General features: G+C 40.0%; 1 protein-coding gene across 1 annotated transcript in view; it reads right to left on the reverse strand.

The window, feature by feature from the left end:
- The window catches only part of angpt2b (angiopoietin 2b), a 52,408-nt gene that overhangs the window by 23,346 nt on the left and 6,300 nt on the right, over positions 1 to 22,762 (reverse strand). Inside the window, exons 2-3 of the mRNA XM_079830003.1 lie at positions 12,560 to 12,706; positions 10,860 to 10,981 (exon numbers count right to left, since the gene is read on the reverse strand). Of these exons, the coding sequence (XP_079686129.1) occupies positions 10,860 to 10,981; positions 12,560 to 12,706 (269 nt within the window). The remainder of the gene's footprint in view (positions 1 to 10,859; positions 10,982 to 12,559; positions 12,707 to 22,762) is intronic.

Below are 22,762 nucleotides of genomic sequence, written 5' to 3' on the forward strand. Positions count from 1 at the left end.
ACATTAAAAGCAAAAATGCACATTCTAAAGTTAGAAAAGGAGGCCGCTACAGCCACAGCCGAAGAAGCAGTGTTTGTGGCTGCTGTGGAAAATGCAGATATAGATTCTCGTCATGACATTGACTTACCACTCTCGCCATCCAACGCTGCACAACGGACAAGTGAGTACGTTTTGCAACACAGCAGTAGTGCATCAGAACCCATACCTATGCACACATCTTCACAACCTGCAGTAGAGTCAGTAAAACAAGAAATGAGTAGTCTCAGAATTGACATTGAAGATACTCACCTACAAATAGCTCCTAAAAATGTGAAATCTCAACAATCAGCAAACGCCACACAACGTACTCCTGGAAATGTTCCTTCTGTGCAGACACAGAAAAAGAGACATTTAGATTCATGTGTGGATGCAACTTACCTGAGACATCCTGCACAACAGAGAAGGGACTCCGACAACTCTGTAAAGCATACAGCAACCACACCAGATGTCGCAAAATACCTAATGCGAAGAGAAGTGGTTACATCTGGTTTAATGGAGTTCGATGACCACCCGGAAAGCTATTGGGCGTGGAAAACTTCCTTTCAAAGCGTCATTGAGGAACTCACCTTAACTCCAAGAGAAGAGTTAGACCTCCTGATTAAATGGCTCGGGCCAGCATCTAAGGAACAAGCTAAAAGAATCCGAGCCATACACAGCCACAACTCAGCTGCAGGGCTAAACATGGTTTGGCAAAGACTAGAGGAGACCTTTGGAACCCCAGAGGCAGTTGAACATTCACTCCTGAAGAGGATAGAGGAATTTCCCAGAATCTCGAACAGAGACAATGTGAGATTAAGAGAGCTTGGTGACCTTTTGCTTGAACTCGAATATGCAAAAGAAGGAGGATACCTCCCTGGTCTAGCTTATCTTGATACGTCACGTGGAGTGAACCCCATTTTAGAAAAGCTCCCATTTAGTCTCCAAGAAAAGTGGATTTCCCAAGGGTCAAAGTACAAAGAAAACTATCATGTTTCATATCCACCTTTCGCCTTCTTTTCACAATTCATTCGTTCTGAAGCCAAAACCAGAAACGACCCTAGCTTTATGATACCTCAGGCACTCTACTCAGGTCCAACAAAGTCAGAGAGACCCACAAAATACAACAACAAAGTACCAGTGTCTGTGAGAAAGACTGGCGTGTTTCCTGAAGCCAAAGCAGCTCCTACCGGTTCTGTTGAAAAAGGAGCTACAGATCCAGATCGAATATGCCCCTTGCATAACAAACCTCACGCACTCAGAAAATGCCGTACCTTCCGCAGCAAGCCAATAGAGGAGCGTAAAACCTACCTCAGGGAGAAGAACATCTGCTTCAGGTGCTGTGGTTCGACCAAACATAGAGCAAAAGACTGTGATAAAGAAATAGTATGCAGAGAATGTGGCAGCAAGACTCACACATCAGCTTTACATCCTGGTCCAGCACCCTGGTTCTCAGAAGTTTCAGCAGATCAAGGCGAGGAGGAAGAGACTCACGAGACTCCTCCTGGAACTCTCCCTGCAGTAACGTCAAAATGTACAGAGGTTTGTGGGGGAAACACCAACGCCAAATCCTGCTGTAAAATATGTTTGGTTAAAGTCTACCCAGAAGATCATCCAGGAAAGGTAATTCAGACCTATGCAGTGTTAGATGATCAAAGCAATCGCTCACTTGCTCGCCCTGAGTTCTTCAACCACTTTGGCCTCTATGAAAATGCATCTCCCTATACATTAAAAACTTGCTCCGGTGTTATGGAAACCTCAGGGAGGAGAGCAACAAACTTTGTGGTGGAATCATATGATGGAAAGATCCAAATCAAGCTTCCAACTCTTATTGAGTGTGAAATGATGCCAGACGATCGAAACGAAATTCCCACACCCGAAATTGCTCGCTGTTTCCCCCATCTGAGACATGTAGCAGATAAGATACCACCACTCAATGAAAATGCTCAGATCCTTATCCTGCTAGGAAGAGACATTTTGCGAGTGCATAAAGTGAGGCAGCAGTATAACGGAGACCATGAAGACCCCTACGCTCAACGTCTTGATCTCGGGTGGGTTATCGTAGGAGATGTTTGTCTGGACCGGGCTCACAAACCACCCAGTGTCAGTGTGTACAAGACTCACACACTGCCTAATGGACGGACATCCATGTTAAGTCCCTGTCCTAACAAAATTCAAGTGAAAGAGACACTTAACAGAAAAAACACTCACCAACCAAGAAGTCTGGACTGCGCATTCCAAGGTGAGGAGACAGAAAAACTTGGAGCCACAGTCTTCGACAGCCACCCTGACGATGAAAAAGTAGCTCCGTCAGTAGACGATCAAACATTCCTGGACATCATGGACAAAGAGGTTTATGTGGATCAGGCGAACAGTTGGGTAGCACCGCTGCCGTTCTGCAAATCCCGTCGTCGTCTTCCAAACAACAGAGAGATGGCTCTGCGACGACTCGTATCTCTCCGTCGAACTCTAGACAGACGCACAGACATGAAAGAACACTTCCTGGAGTTCATGAAAAAGGTATTTGAGAATGACCACGCAGAACTAGCACCCGAGATCGAGGAACATCAAGAAAGGTGGTACTTGCCTCTGTTCGGGGTCTATCATCCTCAAAAACCAAATCAAATAAGAGTTGTTTTTGATTCAAGTGCCAAACATGACAGTGTATCGCTGAATGACGTGCTGCTCAGTGGGCCAGACTTAAATAATGCCCTGCTGGGTGTCTTAATCCGCTTCAGGAAAGAGAACATCGCAGTCACCGCTGATATTCAGCAGATGTTCTACGCGTTTGTTGTTCGAGAGGATCATCGTGATTATTTGCGGTTCCTTTGGTACAAGGATAACGACTTGAACAATAACATCACTGAATACAGAATGAAGGTGCACATATTTGGCAACAGCCCCTCACCATCAGTTGCCATTTATGGTCTAAGGAGAGCTGCACAAGAGCATCAGGAGGAGTACGGCACAGACAGCAAGGAGTTCGTCATGAGGAACTTCTACGTGGACGATGGATTGATGTCGGTTCCGACAGAAGAAGAAGCTATTGATCTTCTACAGAGGACTCAAAAAATGTTAGCAGCATCGAACTTAAAACTCCACAAAATCGCTTCCAATAGCAGCAAAGTCATGACAGCATTTGCCCCCGAGGACCTTGCAAAAGAGTTAAAAGACCTCGACTTTAGTGCAGATCCTCTCCCACTTCAGCGGAGCCTTGGACTGATATGGAATCTGGAGAGTGACAGTTTCGGTTTCCAAGTATCCCACGAAGAGAAACCGTTCACAAAAAGAGGCATCTTGTCAACAGTTCAGAGCCTCTATGATCCACTGGGATTCGTGGCTCCCATCACTGTTCAAGGAAAAGCTCTCATCAGAGAACTGTCTTCCAAAGAATATGATTGGGATGATCCTCTCCCTGCAGACAAGCAAGTGTCCTGGAAGTTGTGGAAAGAGTCTCTTCTGGAATTAGAGAAGCTACACATCAAGAGAAGGTATGTGCCTATCTCTCTTGTCTCATCTCAAAGTAGAGAACTCTGTTTATTCTCTGATGCATCCACTCAGGCTATCGCTGCAGTAGCCTACCTGTGTGTCACCAATGATGAAAACCAGTGCCACGTAGGATTTATTATGGGCAAAGCGAAATTGGCACCACATCCAGCCCATACAGTTCCACGTTTAGAGTTGTGCGCCGCTGTCCTGGCAGCTGAAATGGCGGACACAATCTGCTGTGAGATGGATATTGAGATGCATGCCGTGAGATTTTTCACTGATAGCAGGATTGTTCTCGGATACATCCATAACACCTCAAGAAGATTTCATGTGTATGTTGCCAACCGAGTCAATCGCATCAGGAAATCAAGTCATTCACAACAATGGCAGTATGTTGCCACTGAACAGAATCCGGCAGATCACGCCACCAGACCCACGTCTGTAGACATCCTCAGAGCCTCTAACTGGTTCTCAGGCCCTGAATTCTTGAAAAGCAGCAGTGAGCCTCCACAAAGCGAGAGCTTTGATCTGGTTGACCCAGATCTTGATGTTGAAGTTCGAGCCCAAGTTGCTGTCAACTACACCAAAGCTACAGAAGGTCAGTTCAGCTCAGCACGCTTTGAACGTTTTTCTAGCTGGACGAGACTACTGCAAGCCATCACAAAACTTATTCAAGTAACCAGAACATACTCCAAGACTCAAAAAGTGGACGCAGTTGATGCACGTTGGCAAGCTAAAACAGTTGTCATTCGTTGTGTACAGCAAGAGTTTTATGGAGAAGAGTTAAAATGTTTGGGAGATGGGATTCAGCTCTCAAAAAAGAGTCCACTGAGAAAGTTAAATCCCTTCATCGACGAGGATGGACTCCTACGGATTGGAGGACGCCTTACCAACGCTGACTTACCCAGAGACGAGAGACATCCTGTCATACTGCCCAAAACTCATCACATCGCAACTCTAATAGTGAGACATTACCATGAGGATGTTTTTCATCAAGGTCGTCATTTGACCGAAGGTGCCGTCCGGTCAGCAGGAGTGTGGATAGTGGGAAGTAAACGGCTGGTGTCAAGTGTCATTTATAACTGTGTGACCTGCAAAAAACTGAGAGGGAGGTTTATGGAGCAGAAAATGGCACCACTACCAGCTGACAGACTCACCTCAGAACCCCCTTTTACCCATGTCGGTCTGGATGTCTTCGGACCATGGAGCATTGTCACTCGGCGCACTCGTGGAGGTAGTGCTGAAAGTAAGCGATGGGCAGTGTTATTCACATGCATGAGCACGAGAGCGACACACATTGAAGTGTTAGAATCAATGTCCACTTCAAGTTTTATAAACGCCTTACGCAGATTCTTTGCTATCCGTGGGTCATCCAAACAGCTTCGCTCCGACAGAGGCACAAACTTTATTGGAGCGTGCAAAGAGTTAAAATTCAACACCAGTGATCCAGAACTGACAAGTTTCCTTGACAAGCAGGGATGCTCGTGGACTTTCAACTCCCCCCATTCGTCCCATATGGGAGGTTGTTGGGAAAGACTGATAGGAGTAGCGCGTCGCATTCTGGAAGGGATGTTGCTGCGGTCTGACACGAAACACCTCACACATGAAGTGTTGACGACTCTGATGGCAGAAGTCATGGCCATTCTTAATGCCAGGCCATTGATTCCAGTGTCAACTGACCCTGACAATCCTTCAATATTGACACCTGCGATGATTCTTACTCAAAAGATAACTCCAGTGACAGCGCCTCCAGGTGACTTTGATCATAAGGATCTTCACAAAAATCAGTGGAAACAAGTGCAGTGTCTGGCAGAGAGCTTCTGGAAACGTTGGAGACAGGAGTATCTGGTGACTCTCCAGAAACGTCACAAGTGGACTGATGACAAGCCAAACATACAAGTAGATGATGTAGTTCTGATGAAAGACAGTCAGGCTAAACGGAACGACTGGCCAATTGGACTTGTGGTAAAGACATTGCCTAGCAAAGACAACAAAGTCCGCAAGGTTGAAGTTAAAGTTGTGAGGCAAGGAACAACAAAAACTTACATCAGACCCATCTCAGAGCTTGTTTTTCTTATGTCTAAGGACTGATAAAGTGATGGACATTCTGATAAGTAATAATACTGTTCATAAATGTAATTAGTGATTGATTGTATATTTGTTTGGTTGATTAATCTTTGAGTAATTAAGATGTTGATAGTGGTATAATAATATACCAGGCGAGGAGTGTTCCGCCCTTTGGCGTTTAGTTTGTTTCCTAGTCGGACCCGTTTTAGTGACGGACCTAGTGTTCGCCGAGCAACAGCGCTGATATCACCAACGAGTCTGCGTCATTACAGAGTTTGGTCAAATCTTTGTCTGTAAGTAATTTTTCGTCAGAATTGTGGTTTCTGTATGATGTATATGTTTACATTAAGTAATGTGTGTTATTACGTTCGTGATTCTTATCATTTTGATCGCATATATGCTCTAGATTGAAGCCTTTGTTTTTTGATTCACTGATTTATCCGCTCAGCAACGAGCCTCAGCGCTTCGCCTCAGAATTATTAGTTGATTTATTTACATCTGTAGTATTGGGTAAAGTGTTGACATATAATAGCCAACTGTTTATCCATATTGAGTTACTGGGTAACTTTATTTGTGATTGTGTAAGAACAACAGACTTTACACTTCTGTAATGTTTATTTTCTGTTTATTATTTCAGTCTTACAGACTTAAATGGGGAAAAAACTTGAGAAATAAAACTGAGGAAGAAAAGAGACAAAAAGATAAAACATCAATCCTCAACAAGACTTCTGGAGTTTCTCTTCATTGCTGTTAACTATCTGTCTAGCTAGTACAAATCAGACGTCGTACATGCGAGGGCAGAATAGCGTCGATATAGTGACGCCTAGGGGTGCCTTTAGCGTCTTCGTTGTGACGCGGAAGGCACTTGACCATGCTTCGGATTTTGACGCCTTGGGAGTGAGAATAGGTTGGAATACAGTAAGAGCTTCTGTGCAGCATAACAGCGTCATTCATTATAACGGCAGTTTGGGCAAGTTTGCAGATATACTTGCGACGTGATTGACAGCTTCAGCCATTATAAAGATGGCTGATCGCTTTCATTTTTGCGGTGTGAAATAGACGCTCAGCGCCTCGTGACACTCATGGCGTTCTAAAAACGCGGTGCTCTCATTGAAAACAATTGGAAAAATATGCCAGCCGCGTAAAAAAAATGCTTTGGACAGCCTTAGTGATTTCTGAGAACCAGAAATCACTGGTTGAAGACTGTTAATATTTGAAATCAACCCAAAGAAACACACCCCTCCCTTCATTACTCCACCCCCAAAATGCACGAACACACGATGCAAGAGTGGATGTCTCGTTATCATAGCGGAAGCGAAGCAAAATAAAGCTTTGCAAAAATAAAAAGCAACCAACGACAAGGAAGAACAAAAAATGATACAGTACATGAGTATATTGTTAGTTTGTTGTTAGTTGCCAGCAACACACATCAAAAACCAATGTTACTCATGTGTGGAGCAGAGACAACGCAACCTCTGCGCCCGTTTTCAGCACTGTAAAGCTCTTCTAATATTATGTGTCCTAAACATCTTGACTGATCATATAACCCTTCTTTTTCCAGTGATATTCCTCTGACCTTTTTTCTTTTCTTTTGTAATGTCTCTCAGCCATCTCTCTTTCTGCAATCCTTCTTCAAATCTCCCACTTGCTCACTCTCTCTCCTCCCCCATTATGAGTGGACATGCCCTCTACTGCTGATTGGCTACAAGTTTGCTGTGGCGCTCCGTTCAATCCACTTTCATCAGTTTTTTTTTTTCTCCAGAAATTGCTTACTGTACCTTTAATGAGTGAGTCATTTAATCCTGTAAAGCTTGACATATGAAAAAAAAATATATTTTTTTAAATGTAAGAATTTATTGCACCTTTAGACGAAATATAAAAAAAATACTGTTTTTTATGTTGAGTATCATATTTGATACATGAGTCTTTAATGGCTCATGTAATGTGATATATACGAATATGGAACTGATACTTGAGGGGGAAAAAACTAAGAAAAATTTGCTATTTGGTGCAGTTGCTGATATTTATATAATGAAAATGTATGGCAAAATTCTGCTTGTAGTGTAAATTAATGAGATCTGTATAACAGTATAGCAGACTACTAACATAAAATACATATAAGCTAAATATAGGTTATCACTACAGTATCTTCCAATGATATGTCTTACTAAGATGATTTTTCATTTTTTTCAGAGTTTTATGATCAAAGCTCTGTGTTTTATTGTGCGGGGCAAAACGTAATGAAATGCAATACAATGATGATTGAGAGATAAAGAAGCTTGATGTATCATATTTGATGCATGATTTTTCTAGAAAGTGATATATGGATAATCAAGAACACCCAAGCTGCTTCAGTCCAAGTTTTCATATTGAAATATTACTAACAATATAAAAGGTATTATTATTACACATTATTTCACTATGGTTTCACAGCAAAAAAAGACACTTGCTAAAAAAGTATAAACTATCAATTCGATGTCAGAAGATGTGGAAGAGCAAAGTTTTGATCATGTTGATAATTTAGAGGCCTTGATGCATATACAATTAAATATGATACAATTGAGTCGATTTATTCAAGAACCCTCCTCTAAAGTACATAATTTTGCCTATAGACAAACAGTTTGTCCTATATTAATTGTCATATCAAATCCTCATTTTTTATACTTCACTCTGTGGGTAAATTGCTGTTTGTTCATTCCCGCTGCTCTCAGCAGAGATGACACCCTTGAACAATCCTCTCAGATTCCACATCACACACCTCTGTGAGCCTGAGAGGCTGGTAGACCTGGAAACACCTGGAAACCACTGCCATTCACAGATGGTGTTGTTGCCTGGGCTTCTCTATCAAAATCAAAATCAACAACACTCTGACAGGCTGTGTGAGCTGGCACCGTACCAAGCTCCAAATAAAGACAATAAATCCCACAGGCCTGATCTTTATGAGTCCGACTAATGACTTTGCAGCAGTTTTTTATTGAAACAATCCACCCACACAGATTGAACAAGCTACTTTCAGCTAGTCGAAAGAAATATTCCCTAAATCTTTCGTCACTTGCTGTTTCTGTTCTTCCAGCACATCCTTTCAAGGGGCTCTGCACTTGTGTATACCTTGTCAAATTGTTTTTAAGATGATTTGTTTTTTAGTCATCACATTGTTGTTGTTAAGCTGCAGCTATATTGTAAAGTAATCCTGTCTATTGTAAAAAAATCCTGTTCACGATATTTCATTCCTGAATAGATTATCTTACTGTCCCATTTTTAGACAGAAAGTTTATATTTCCACAAAATGCTTACATATTTTAATTTAAGTTAGCAGAAAGACGCATAATCACTGAGCCAAATGTCCCGAAAGACCAACGGAGAAAGATGAAAACGCATTTCCTTTATTACTGGTGCTCAGCAGACAATTTACTGTAACTGAGTGCCGTTTTTTTTTTTTTTGTATGAAAGGTGCTTGCTGCTCTGCAGCGTCATTGTTTATTTGAACACAATTAAAAAGTCATAAAAGAGCTGTGAAACAGGTGATCATTGTTTTATAACTTATTTTCAGTATATGAAAAAGTAAACACCTGGAATAAACAGGGGAAATTAGAAATATCTCTCTTAGATTATTGATGAGAAGTCTTTGGGCCTGTTTATACCTGATATTAAAGGGATAGTTCACTCAAAAATGAAAACCTTTTCATCGTTTACTCACCCTCATGTCGTTCCAACCCTGTTTTCTTTCTTCTTTGGAACATAAAAGCAGATATTTTGAAGAATGTTGGTAACCAAACAGTTTCGGTTCCCATTGACTTCCAGATGGACAAGAAAATTTAATGGAAGTCAATGGGAGGAACCAAGTTTGGTAACCAACATGATTCTTACTCTGTTCTGCAGAAGAAATAAAAGCATACAGGTTTGGGATGACATGAGGGTGAGTAAAGTGGTAGTTCACCTAAAAATGAAAAGTCTTTCATCATTTATTCAACCTCAATCTTCTAAAGATATTTTTTAAAGAAACCTGAGAGATTTCTCTCCCTCCATTGAAATTCCATTCCACCAAGTTATCATAAAAAATAATTCATATGAATTAAGCAGTTTAATCCAAGTCTACCAAAGAGACATGCTCACTTTATATGATAAACACATTTAATTTAGGCTTCACACTGTAAAACAGAATAAGTTGCCTCAATTTTTTGAAGTTAAGAAATTTAAAGTTTAAGTAAGCAGAACTTGCAGATTTTTATTTTGAAATTATACATTTTAATTGTTCTTAACTTGAAATATTTGAGTAAGCTAAAGCATACGTTTAACTTTAAACTATCATGTAATCTCACATTTTTAGTAGTGGGAATTTGACTAGTTTTAATTAGCTAATTAAATAAATGCCACCTTGCTAAATAGTTACACAATGTTTTGGTAGAATTAGCTTAACACTTGCTGATTGAGGACAGCAATATAATGCATTTAACATATATCTGTTCTCAAACTAAGCTCATGCTCCACTTGTCACCATGATGGTAACCCTGCAAAACCCAACATAACAGAAACTCTTCTAAATTAGCACAACAAAACATTAAACACTACTAAATCTCCCACTTAATGTTAATCTAAACATAATATAACACTTTTGGTCATTTACTGTCCCTTTTGAGTGTCATGGCAAAGCATGCTGGGAAATAGAAATCTCAGCCCAGTTTCGGTTAAATTTAAGTTAGTCTAAATGAAAAGAAACAAGTTCATAAAACTCAAAACAATAAAACAATTCAGATTGCTTAAAATGTGTCAGTTTTCAGAACTCAAAAGAAAAATACATTTCTAAATACTCATAAAAGTTGACTTGATTAAACTAATTTGTTTAATTTGAGTTGGCTCTACTCAAACCAATTAATCATTTTTTGTGTTGGGGTTTACAGTGCACATATAAACATTGATGAACATTGTACATTAAGCGATCAAAAGCACATCAAATATGGTAATCAGAAGTGCACTTGCTTGACTCATGATAACAAACCTAATTGGTTCATGTGCATCAAGCAAGCACGTTTTAGCTTCCGTTTACAATTTGCGATGTGCTTAATGTAGGTAGATCAGTGTTTAATACCAAAGTTAAATGCAGGTGGAAATGGGGTCCAAAAAAAAATGTGTTTGTGAGCATCTTTACTATCACAGGTCATTAGCATCTTGCAAGCCGTTTTGCTTTGTATCCTGTTTCAAAAACACGAATGGATGTGCTTTTGCATTTGTAATACCTTTAGAGACAGAGCTCACGTGCACGAGATGCTACACATTTGCAGACAACTCACCTGTTTTTGTCATTGAGGCGAGAGACCTCCTGGGTCTGCTCTAAGAGCTGCTTCTCCAGCCGGTTGGTGCTCAAAGAGTACTCGAGCAGCTGGATCTCCAGACGACTGGTTTGGTTAAGCACCTGCAAACAGGCCCACATGACAGACAAGCGCAAAGAGAGATTACCTTTAAAATATTTAAAGACATGAGAGAGTGATGGCTCTTTTCTTCTCCATGTACTATGGTTTTCATCATACAGGATTTAGGTTTTTGTCCAAGAAAACGCTGCACTTGAATGTTGAAGGTAGTACCAGATGTTTCCCTGCAACATTAAGGCTTCCAACTTTATCCAAGAACAATGTTTGAAGTAGCATTGTTGGAAACAAATACAGTATGTTAATGAGTTTTAATCAAGGTTAAAGGAATAGTTTACCCAAAAATGTAAATTCTGTCATTACATTTATGTTGTTCCAAATCCGAATGCACTTTCCTTCTTCCACAGAACACAAAAAGGAATAATCCAAAAACTGTGCTGGTCGCACTTTTCCATTCAGTTACAAAATGGGGACTGAAGCTTTCAAGCTTCAAAAAGGATGCAAAAATACCTTAAAACATCATAAAAGCACTAACTTCAAATTTTCTTGTGAGGAACATCTAAATATTCAACACGATCACATGAGAATGCGTATCAATAGTACGAGTGCGCAATGTCGTGGAATGTATACAAAATGAGTTTTGGCGTGCATATGGTACGCAGTTTTTCGCGTGCATATGATACGCACTTTATGGCGTCTATATGACTCATTGAAAAGATTCAACTTCAAAGATTGTTCACAGATTGGACAGTTCTCAACTTCTCATTCATTGTATAGGTGCATGAAAAAGTCTTCAAAATCTCACCTTGTGTGCTCCATGGAAGAAAGAATGTTATGGATTTGGAACAAGATGGCTAGATCACAAAATAATGGGTGACCTACTTTCTTAAGTTTTTGAAGCCATAATCAAGTAGTCCAAACACTTCAAAAAAGTCACACAGTTCAGTAGTGATTATCCCATTATGCCTGTTCATTCAAACAGCTACAGTACATGTTTTTCCAAGCAGCTCTAACACAGCAAACATACTGTAAGCCCTGAAAAGCACAGCCCAATATTTTTTCAGGCTGTACTGTGATGTTCAATGGACTGCTGACTGCAACAGAATGAAAGCAAAAACATAGCAGTGTGAAACAATCCCTCTTTGAGAGTATAAACACTATGGCTGTTTTAGTTGGGTTATTTTCACTGCTTCTCTGATTCTTTTTCAACACTACTCTGCATGGCCACTTAACCCTGCTTCTGTTGGCCATGAATTCAGATGAGTGAAAAACCATGCACACACTATCCAGAATAGGCAGCAGTGCTTTGAGTGTCAAATGTGATGCACTGAGGCTTAATTTTGTGAACTCGCTTAACTGCACACAGTTAAATATTATCAGCCATTGAGCTCCAAGAATTTAATTTGATTGTGAGTCACCAATGAAAATTATTGCGTACTATAATAGAGAATTTTGAACAAATGAGTGCATGTGAGGTGCCCAAATCGCTGCTTGTCTTCGAAATGTGGTTTAAGCAATTAGAGAATAAGCTTTTCACTGCAAAGACAGACAGAAGCTCGATGCAGTTAGAACGGGGTGCTGTTGATTTTTTCTGGATGCTGTCAATCTCATTTGATCAGCCTCACCTGTGTCTCCACATCTGTCAGTTTGCGTGTGTTCTCAGCTGATTGGCTTAGAAGATTGGTTCCGATCTCCAGCATGGTGGCTGTCTGGGTGTGAATGACATTCCGTTCCATCTCTGATCTCACATTCTCCTGAATATAGCTCTCCAGCTGTAAACATGACAAGACACATCAACAAACATACACCAGCATTTCCATCTAATATTCTTACATAAGCCAAAACTTTCAGCATGGAGAGGCATAAAAGCAGCGGCTAATCCTTCAATGTCAAATTATTTTAAAAAACATTTCAATTATTCCTAACTGTTGACCAATAATATGTGAACTGGAAAGTTAGGAATAATTAAAATTTTGTTTTAAATTGTCACCATGTTTGCATTTATTAATAATATATATACACTCACCTAAAGGATTATTAGGAACACCATACATAATACTGTGTTTGACCCCCTTTCGCCTTCAGAACTGCCTTAATTCTACGTGGCATTGATTCAACAAGGTGCTGAAAGCATTCTTTAGAAATGTTGGCCCATATTGATAGGATAGCATCTTGCAGTTGATGGAGATTTGTGGGATGCACATCCAGGGCACGAAGCTCCCGTTCCACCACATCCCAAAGATGCTCTATTGGGTTGAGATCTGGTGACTGTAGGGGCCATTTTAGTACAGTGAACTCATTGTCATGTTCAAGAAACCAATTTGAAATGATCCGAGCTTTGTGACATGGTGCATTAACCTGCTGGAAGTAGCCATCAGAGGATGGGTACATGGTGGTCATAAAGAGATGGACATGGTCAGAAACAATGCTCAGGTAGGCCGTGGCATTTAAACGATGCCCAATTGGCACTAAGGGGCCTAAAGTGTGCCAAGAAAACATCCCCCACACCATTACATCACCGCCACCAGCCTGCACAGTGGTAACAAGGCATGATGGATCCATGTTCTCATTCTGTTTACGCCAAATTCTGACTCTACCATCTGAATGTCTCAACAGAAATCGAGACTCATCAGACCAGGCAACATTTTTCCAGTATTCAACTGTCATATTTTGGTGAGCTCGTGCAAACTGTAGCCTCTTTTTCCTATTTGTAGTGGAGATGAGTGGTACCCGGTGGGGTCTTCTGCTGTTGCAGCCCATCCGCCTCAAGGTTGTGCGTGTTGTGGCTTCACAAATGCTTTGCTGCATACCTCGGTTGTAACGAGTGGTTATTTCAGTCAAAGTTGCTCTTCTATCAGCTTGAATCAGTCGGCCCATTCTCCTCTGACCTCTAGCATCAACAAGGCATTTTTGCCCACAGGATTGCCGCATACTGGATGTTTTTCCCTTTTCACACCATTCTTTGTAAACTCTAGAAATAGTTGTGTGTGAAAATCCCAGTAACTGAGCAGATTGTGAAATACTCAGAACGGCCCGTCTGGCACCAACAACCATGCCACGCTCAAAATTGCTTAAATCACCTTTCTTTCCCATTCTGACATTCAGTTTGGAGTTCAGGAGATTGTCTTGACCAGGACCACACCCCTAAATGCATTGAAGCAACTGCCATGCGATTGGTTGATAAGATAATTGCATTAATGAGAAATTGAACAGGTGTTCCTAATAATCCTTTAGGTGAGTGTATATACAGTGGCATGAAAAAGTATGTGAACCGCTTGCAGAATCTGTGAAAATGGGGATCATTTTAACTAAATAAGAGGGATCATACAAAATGCATGTTATTTTTTATTTAGTACTGTCCTGAATAAGATATTTTACATAAAAAATGTTTACATATCGTCCACAAGACAATAAAATAGCTGAATTTATTAAAATAACCCTGATAAAAAGTTTATGAACCATTGATTCTCAGTGCTGTGTGTCGTTCCCTGGATGATCCACGGCTGTTTTTTTGTTTTGTGATCGTTGTTCACGAGTCCCTTGTTTGTCCTGAGCAGTTAAACTGCCCAATGTTCTTCAGAAAAATCCTCCAGGTCCTGCACATTCTTCAGTTTTCCAGCCTCTTTTTCATATTTGAACCCTCTCCAGCAATGACTGTATGATTTTAAGATCCATGTTTTCACACTGAGGACAATTGAGGGACTCAAACACAACTACTAAAAAAGGTTGAAACATTCACTGATGCTCCAGAAGGAAACACAATGCATTAAAGGGGTGGTAAAACACATTCTTTCGAAGGCTTGATTGTGTTTGTGGGGTGCACTGTAACGTGTTCATGCTTCGTTTTTAAAAAATGTCATTATTTTTCATTAATTTGACCTTTATTCTACACTGCTCTGTCCCTCCCAAGGGGATAGCCCAGCCCCCGGAAAGCGTACCACCCATAGGTGCGGCCATTGCTAACCAAGCCATCACCTGTTGTTAGCATCCCATTGACTCCCATTCATTTTGGCCTCACTTTGACAGTGAATATCTTTACATCTGAGGCAATTAAAGACTCCATTCGTCCATTGTTTATTTCTAAACAAACACGACAATGTATAAAAGGCTCCATTACCTTGTATCTTACACTATCGCCCCGTTGAAGCTGTTTTTTTAAAATATAGGCTAACGATTGCATCATAACCACGAGACTGTGTCGCACTGTTGAGCAAATTACCGTATAGACTCGAGGAGAAGCTCATAGGCAATCTTTTACTGTCTATGAGGCAATTGGGGGGACGTGGAGGCATAAACGCAGATAGAGATGTTGCAGATCCTGCTTCATTCATCAAAAGTTGCTCCTGCTCACCCTGTCTCTGTCTCTGCGAGATTCGGTGATTCAGATTTTATGTTGCACAACTACTAGAAGACTTGCCACTGTTGGACAGGCTGATCACGTCACATCTACGTCGTCAAGCTCAGTCTGAGGCTGCGCAATACGCTCAGCCATCAGGAAGTGAGTGCTTCTACTTGACTTCAATTCTCCCCGTTGAAGTCTATGGGCTTGCTGTGTCCATTTCTTTTACTGTCTATGGTCCCTCCTTGTAAAAACGGTCTGATGGTTTCCGGGTTGTATGAAGCCAGTCCCTCAAAAATACGCTATGGGCTCAGATTGGTTAGCTGGCCCAGTGTGTTGTGATTCGCTAACCGCCTAGTGCACGTTTGTTGGAAACGTCACGTCCCTTACCTTTACCGGAGGCTGTGCTTTGGTCAGTATTAGAAACAATGGTGTCAATAAAACCATACCAATCTGAGCCCGAATCAGACCCAGAACATTTTAGTGAAGATGATCGAGCAGAACCTGTTCAACCTGTTCAGTCTTCAAGAGTAAAGATTGCGGATCTATAGTGATCGCTACTGAATGGCACTGTTACTTTTGTATTTTTAGAACGATTATAGCCAAATATCTGTCGCAAGAACTATTAACCCAAAACGAACACTAAACATTGGCTTTACTAGTAGCCAAATCACACACAGAACCATGTTTAGCATGCCTGTAGATAAACAATACATAAAAGCTCTAATCAAAGAATAATTTAAACTAATGCCAAGTTTGCTGTTGAGATTTTAACGTTAGGTGTTTGTAATGTAAGGTGTTCGTCGGATAACGTTAAGTATGAATGAGCATTTAACAGACTGGTTTGCAGAACAGCGTTGTCATCTGTTTACTTCCTTGCTACAATGTACAACCTATTACAGGAAAACACATCGACGAAAAATAAATCATACTTACAGGTTGTGGCCCGTAAACGGCTTCTGTTTTTAAATCCATTTTTCAGGACAAGCCGTTGTGCAAATCCTGCGTTGAACTCGCGAAGATTGTGGAAGCTTTCCTCCATAAAATGTGCAGTGGGAGCCGCGCCCGCCCGTCATGCATCCACACACTGGCAGTGTTTGTCTCGCGCAGCTGAACCGCGGCTCGTGAATTTCAAATACAGACAAATATTGTCCATTATGTCACATTTTCCAGTCTTCTCCTCCAACCCCTGTCTGTCTCGTGCTTTGATTTATGATGGGCAGCATATGCAGTATCTGCTGCAAATGCGACCTGTTCCCCGCTGTCTCATACACACATGCATATAACATGCTGTATGTTAAACGCACTGCAATGCACCCCCGTCCCTAGGAAGGCTGAACAAAGCAAGTACCCTATTGACCTGCAATCCGGATGAAAATAACAGCGTTTCGTCAGCATTGCAGCAACACCACTCCAGCCTACTAACCACAACAACGCAGCGATACAAAATGGCCTCGCCCCCCTTATTTAATATTCTCGGAGGAGGGGTTTATGTAAATATTGGGGCTGGTGATGTCAGCAACCCTGGAGGAATGTCTGTAGTCCCTACCGGCCGTTTGCTGTAGTCCTTAGAAATTGATTTCTTTAAAAGCAAATATCTCCCTTTGCTATAAACTTTGAACGTTGTAACTTTGCAGATGTTGTTTATACTCAAGCAGCAACATTACATGCTAGCTAAAGTTAGAATAGTGAAATCGTGGTTTACCACCCCTTTAAGAGCCGGGGGGTGAAAACCTATTAAATTTGAAAATCAAGGTATATTGTACTTAATTTGTCTTCCGGGGAAACATGCAAGTATTTTCTGTTGTTTCTGAAGGGCAGTACTAAATGAAAAATATATATATTTAAACAAAATAAGAAAAATTTGGACATCTTCATCCTGTTCAAAAGTTTTCACCCTCCGGCTCTTAATGCATTGTGTTTCCTTCTGGAGCATCAGTGAATGTTTCAACCTTTTTTAGTAGTTGTATTTGAGTCCCTCAATTGTCCTCAGTGTGAAAACATGGATCTTAAAATCATACAGTCATTGCTGGAGAGGGTTCAAATATGAAAAAGAGGCTGGAAAACTGAAGAATGTGCAGCTCTGGAGGATTTTTCTGAAGAACATTGGGCAGTTTAACTGCTCAGGACAAACAAGGGACTCATGAACAACCATCACAAAACAAAAAAACAGCCGTGGATCATCCAGGGAACGACACACAGCACTGAGAATCAATGGTTCATAAACTTTTTATCAGGGTTATTTTAATAAATTCAGCATTTTTTTTGTCTTGTGGACTATATGTAAACATTTTTTATGTAAAATATCTTCATATTATATTCAGGACAGTACTAAATAAAAAATAACATGCATTTTGTATGATCCCTCTTATTTAGTTAAAATGATTCCCATTTTCACAGATTCTGCAAGCGCTTCACATACTTTTTCATGCCACTATATATATATATATATATATATATATATATATATAGTATGTATATATATATATATATATATATATATATATATATATATATATATATATATATATATATATATATATATATATATATATATATATATATATATATATTGCTCGAAGTGGGGCGATACTCACCGGTACTCTACATTTAGCGTACCTGCACCTTTTCCTGCTTACCACTACTTCTCTCCTTGAAAACTATAAATGCAAATGCTATAGTTAAACAATAACAAGAACTATATGTTAGTTTTAAGGCTGAGTACAAGTTAGAAAGAGCTTTGAAATATGGACCTTCTTGTATTATTGATTAAACAATCCCCTAACCTCGCCCCCAACAAAGCCCCGCCCCCTCTGGTGAGTACCGGCACTTTATTTTTTCCACTTCAAGCACTGTATATTATAAAATATTTAGAAAACATTATTACAATTTAAAATGACTGATTTCTATTTGAACATATTTTTAAATATAATTTATTCCGTTTTCAGCATCATTACTCCTGTCTTCAATGTCAGATGATCCTTCAGAATTCATTCTATTATCCTGACAAATTATTAGCAGTTACTAGTGCTCACTTATTAAAAATGGTTCTGATTATCAATGTTGAAAACAGCTTGATATTTTTGTGAAAACCATGATACATTTCTTTCAGGATTCTTTTATGTGTTTTTGGTAACACTTTAGTATGGGGAACACTTATTCACTATTAACTATGACTTTTACCTCAATAAACACCTAATTTACTGCTTATTAATAGTTAGTAAGATAGTTTTAGATTTTAAGTTTAGGTATTGGGTAGGATTTAAGGATGTAGAATAATATCATGCAGAATAAGGCATTAATATGTGCTTTCTAAGTACTAATAAACAGCCAATATCCTAGTAATATGCATGCTTATAAGCAACTAGTTAATCGCGAGGATTGTGGGGTGGGGTTTGGATCAACGTCAACAGATGCCAACAGGGGGAACACTGATCTGGCTCAAATTTGCCAAAACTGACAAAAAGTAAATGTCTGTCTGTGTTTGTTGTCGTTTGTTGGTGCAGTGTGAAGTGGCCTTTAGTGCCTGAAAAGTTTACCAACAGGCCAAATAGCACAAAAACAATCAATGTGAAATGCATGGTCTGAAATCAACACTAAAACAAGTGCTGTGCAATCAATCTTACTGACAGTGCTTGACTCCCATCGGACAAATGGACTTCAGTGAACACTGGACAATTCTAATGAGGCAATACAAATATGCCCTCATCCATATCCAGTGACATTGTCCGCAACCAAATGACATCTGCACACAGAGGCCGTGGCACAGTGTACTTCATACCATATGCACAATACACGCATCTCTTAGCCATGGCTACTGTACCACCCTGCTGAGACACTGGTGTGAGTGCCCTTGGGTAAATATGTTTTGTTCGCTCGGTTTAATTCATCATTGGCTTTGATATGAAGGGAGGCAAAAATAAATAAATAAAGATCAATATGACCATTTATGCGAGCTATAAAATCGAGGCACCAAGCATCTGAGAGTAATAAGCCAATCTCAGATTGACCTGGCCATGACGACAAAAGGAAAGAGAAATCCTGTAAAATCGTCTTTGTACCATGTAATCTTACAGTTTTTCCAAGGAAAATTTTTGCCAGTCCCTAAGTAGGTGAGCTTTGCAGCCAACTAAAGTGGCATTGATTAAAGTACCTTTAATCTTGCTGTTACGCTACTTTAAGTAATGAACATTCAAAGGGTTTTAATTGAGTTAAATAATGAGGCATAAAGAAAAAAACGGAAATGAATTAAAAACCGGTCAGGTCAATTTGTATTTTCCAATTTCCTGGAAAATGAGATTTATTATTAAAAGGGGCCAAACATGAACACTCTAGCTCTTTGTGAAGCTTTACTGAAAACAATAGATCGGCCTACTCAAGGACAGTTGAGCAAGAATTATTTTATTGAGCAATCTTTCACTTCTTTAGAGTTCATTGGGGAAAAAGAAAAATATTATCTACTCATCGTCATGACGTTCAAAACTTATTTTTTTATCCCTATGGAACACAAAAAAGGTTTTGTAGAGAACATTCACATACATCTTTTCTGTACAATGACATTTCAAAGTGACCACATGCTGTCAAGAACCAGAAATGAACTGTGAAAACAGGTTTTTGACATTATGACGTTTGGTTATGAGACACTTTTGAAACAATGACGTTTGATGTTACTGACATCCAACATGTGCAATAGATGCCATATTTAACATTTAGCAGTTATATTTAATGCTCCTATTTTGTCGTTTTTGGAGATTGGCAGCCCATGGTTACTACCAGACAGCAACATAGCATCGGCCCAGATGCAGGCCACATCTGGCACATGTGGATTCAAAGCGTACTAGATGTGGGCCGGATCTGGGCCGACACTGTGTTGCTGTCTGGGTGTGAATTATCATTTTATGGAAAAAAATAACCATTCAGGTTTGGAGTTACATGAGGGTTAGTACATTTTGGTTTGAAGTATTTCTTTAATTTACTATTAAATTCTGTCTGTCTTTTTCTTTTCCTATCCTTTTTTAGCAGGACGTGTCAGTGCATCTTGGCTGCTTTAAACTGAGAGACAGAGGCTGCATAAGCAAGCAGAAGATCTGTCGTAGGAGATTATTTTGGATTACAATGCAGTGTTGAGAAAGGATGTTGGGAAGCCAAGAAACTGTTACAGCTACTGCCTGTATTCCACAGAGAGACGTGTTCTTGCCTGAAAGAGAGGTGATTTCTTTTCACCTATAAAAAAACAAATACAAAGGTTTTTTGGTTTGTTGTGTCAGTAGGCTACTATGACACAATAAGCTTGTGGTTTTTTATGCTTTTCTCTCTTTTCTGAATAGAGCCTGGGTAAATGTTTCAGGGCAAGAGGATTTGTGTTAAGGATTAGCGGTTAGCTATAGCAAGTTAGCTTTGAAAGCATAAGATCCCAAGCCTCCTCGAAATACATGAGTAGATTCTGCAAAATGTCATGAGACGAGAGACAGCATAAAAATTACCTCATGTCTCAAAGCACATATAACATTACAGTAATAATAAATGTAAACAACTTACAGAGCTCTAGCTGTACCACCTGACTGCTGCAGATTCATTTCAGCATTGAAAGTGTTGACATAGAAACGCATAAATCCGAGACTGAGGACGTGAACAACTCCGGAAAGAACCATCTCGTAATTACGGTTATGACATGATGTGAACGCAGCTTAAGCTTATTATTTTGGTTCAGGAGGAAGTGTAAAACTGATGGTGACATGGTGTGTGATGCCTACACAAGCATGTGCGCGGAGGTATGGAAATACATTGACAGGCAGATAGGACATCGTACTGGACCGTATGCAACAATTGGATGAACATTTTTTTTTGGTTCTGAGACTTTCATAGAAGATGTACATGTTTTAATATTTAGACCACTTCTATTATTGATTAATATCAGGATGTGAAGAGAGTTTCAACCAGTATAACAAAAAGTGTTTATATACAAGTCAGAATTGCGTAATATAAAGTCACAATTGCGAGGGATATAAAACGGCAATTCTGACTTTTTTCTCGCAATTACGAATTTATATCTCACAGTTCTCACTTTTTTTCTCCAAATTGCGAGTTTCCTACTTTATTTCTGACCTTTTTATTGTTTTATTCCATGGCAGAAAAAAGCTTCCATATATTCCTCTTAGTACCTTTGTTAAAAAAATAAAAAAAAATTTAAGCAATACAACTTTTTTTAATACATTTAAAGGTGCAGTGTGTGAATTTTAGCAGCATCTAGTGGTGAGGTTGTGAATTGCATCACCCAATGCTCACCCCTCCCTCTTGGAGCACATAGAGAAGCCACAGTGGCCAACACAGGACAAAAATGTTGTCGTCGGAGAGAGCATAGAGTGACTAGCGCTCTGTAGAGAAGTTTGTCCGTTTAGGGCTACTGTAGAAACATGGCGGCGCACAATATTGACTTCACTGTAAGGGAACCCGAAGTGTATGGAGATAGAAATGGCTCATTCTAGTTAATACAAGCATAACGGTACATTATGTAAGGTCTTTATACTTCACTGAAAACATAGTTATTAGGGGTGGCACGGTACATTGAAAAAAAACGAACCATTCGGTTTGCTTGTCTCGGTTCGGAGTGTGTGCGCTGCACAGTTCGACGCATGCGCAATGTATCCTCGTGCCCGTATGTTACCTCAGACAGTGGGTGTCCTTTTCGCGCAAAATAAGAGGTGAGTGTGTGTGTGGACATACAGTAAAGTAAAAGTGGAGTGCTGCAGGTCACGTCACGTGTAGAAATGCAAGTGGGAGAGATAAGGAAGGCTGGCCGGAGTTGTTGGAGGATGCGCCAGCGTCGTATAGCAGGCAGGGCAGATGCAGTGCGGAGAGCGGGAGCCGCGCGCCCGTTGCGCATACACACACTGGCAGTGTTTGTCTCGCGCAGCTGAACCGCGGCTTGTGTATTGCAAATACAGACAAATATTGTCCATTCTGTCACATTTTCCGGTGTTCTCCTCCGACCCCTGTCTGTCTCATGCTTTGATTTATGATGGGTAGCATATATCTGCTGCAAATGCGACCGTGTTCCCCTCTGTCTCATACACACATGCATATAACATGTTGTATATAAGTAGTTCACATGATAAATGTAACATTTAAAAGTTAAGATATGCTTCTAGTTTTAATAATTTAAACATGCCTTTGAAGTTTGGGCAAAAACTTCTGGCAGTGTTGTGTTTTCGTGTATTTTTTTTTTTTTAATTCACCGCGCTGGATGTCACATGGTGATGGTGAAACACACGGAACACTTCATGGTGAAATTTGTTAATCAGGTCAGCTGAATTAAAGCCACAGTGCATTGTTCTGATCAAAATTGACCCTAAAACCGTGATACGAACCGAACCGTGGGTTTTGTGAACCGTGCCACCCCTAATAGTTACAGTGAGGAAAATAAGTATTTGAACACCCTGCTATTTTGCAAGTTCCCCCACTTAGAAATCATGGAGGGGTCTGAAATTGT

The sequence above is a fragment of the Gobio gobio genome, assembly GCF_949357685.1.
Source record: "Gobio gobio genome assembly, chromosome: 11".
In the NCBI taxonomy this organism is placed as follows: Eukaryota; Metazoa; Chordata; class Actinopteri; order Cypriniformes; family Gobionidae; genus Gobio; species Gobio gobio.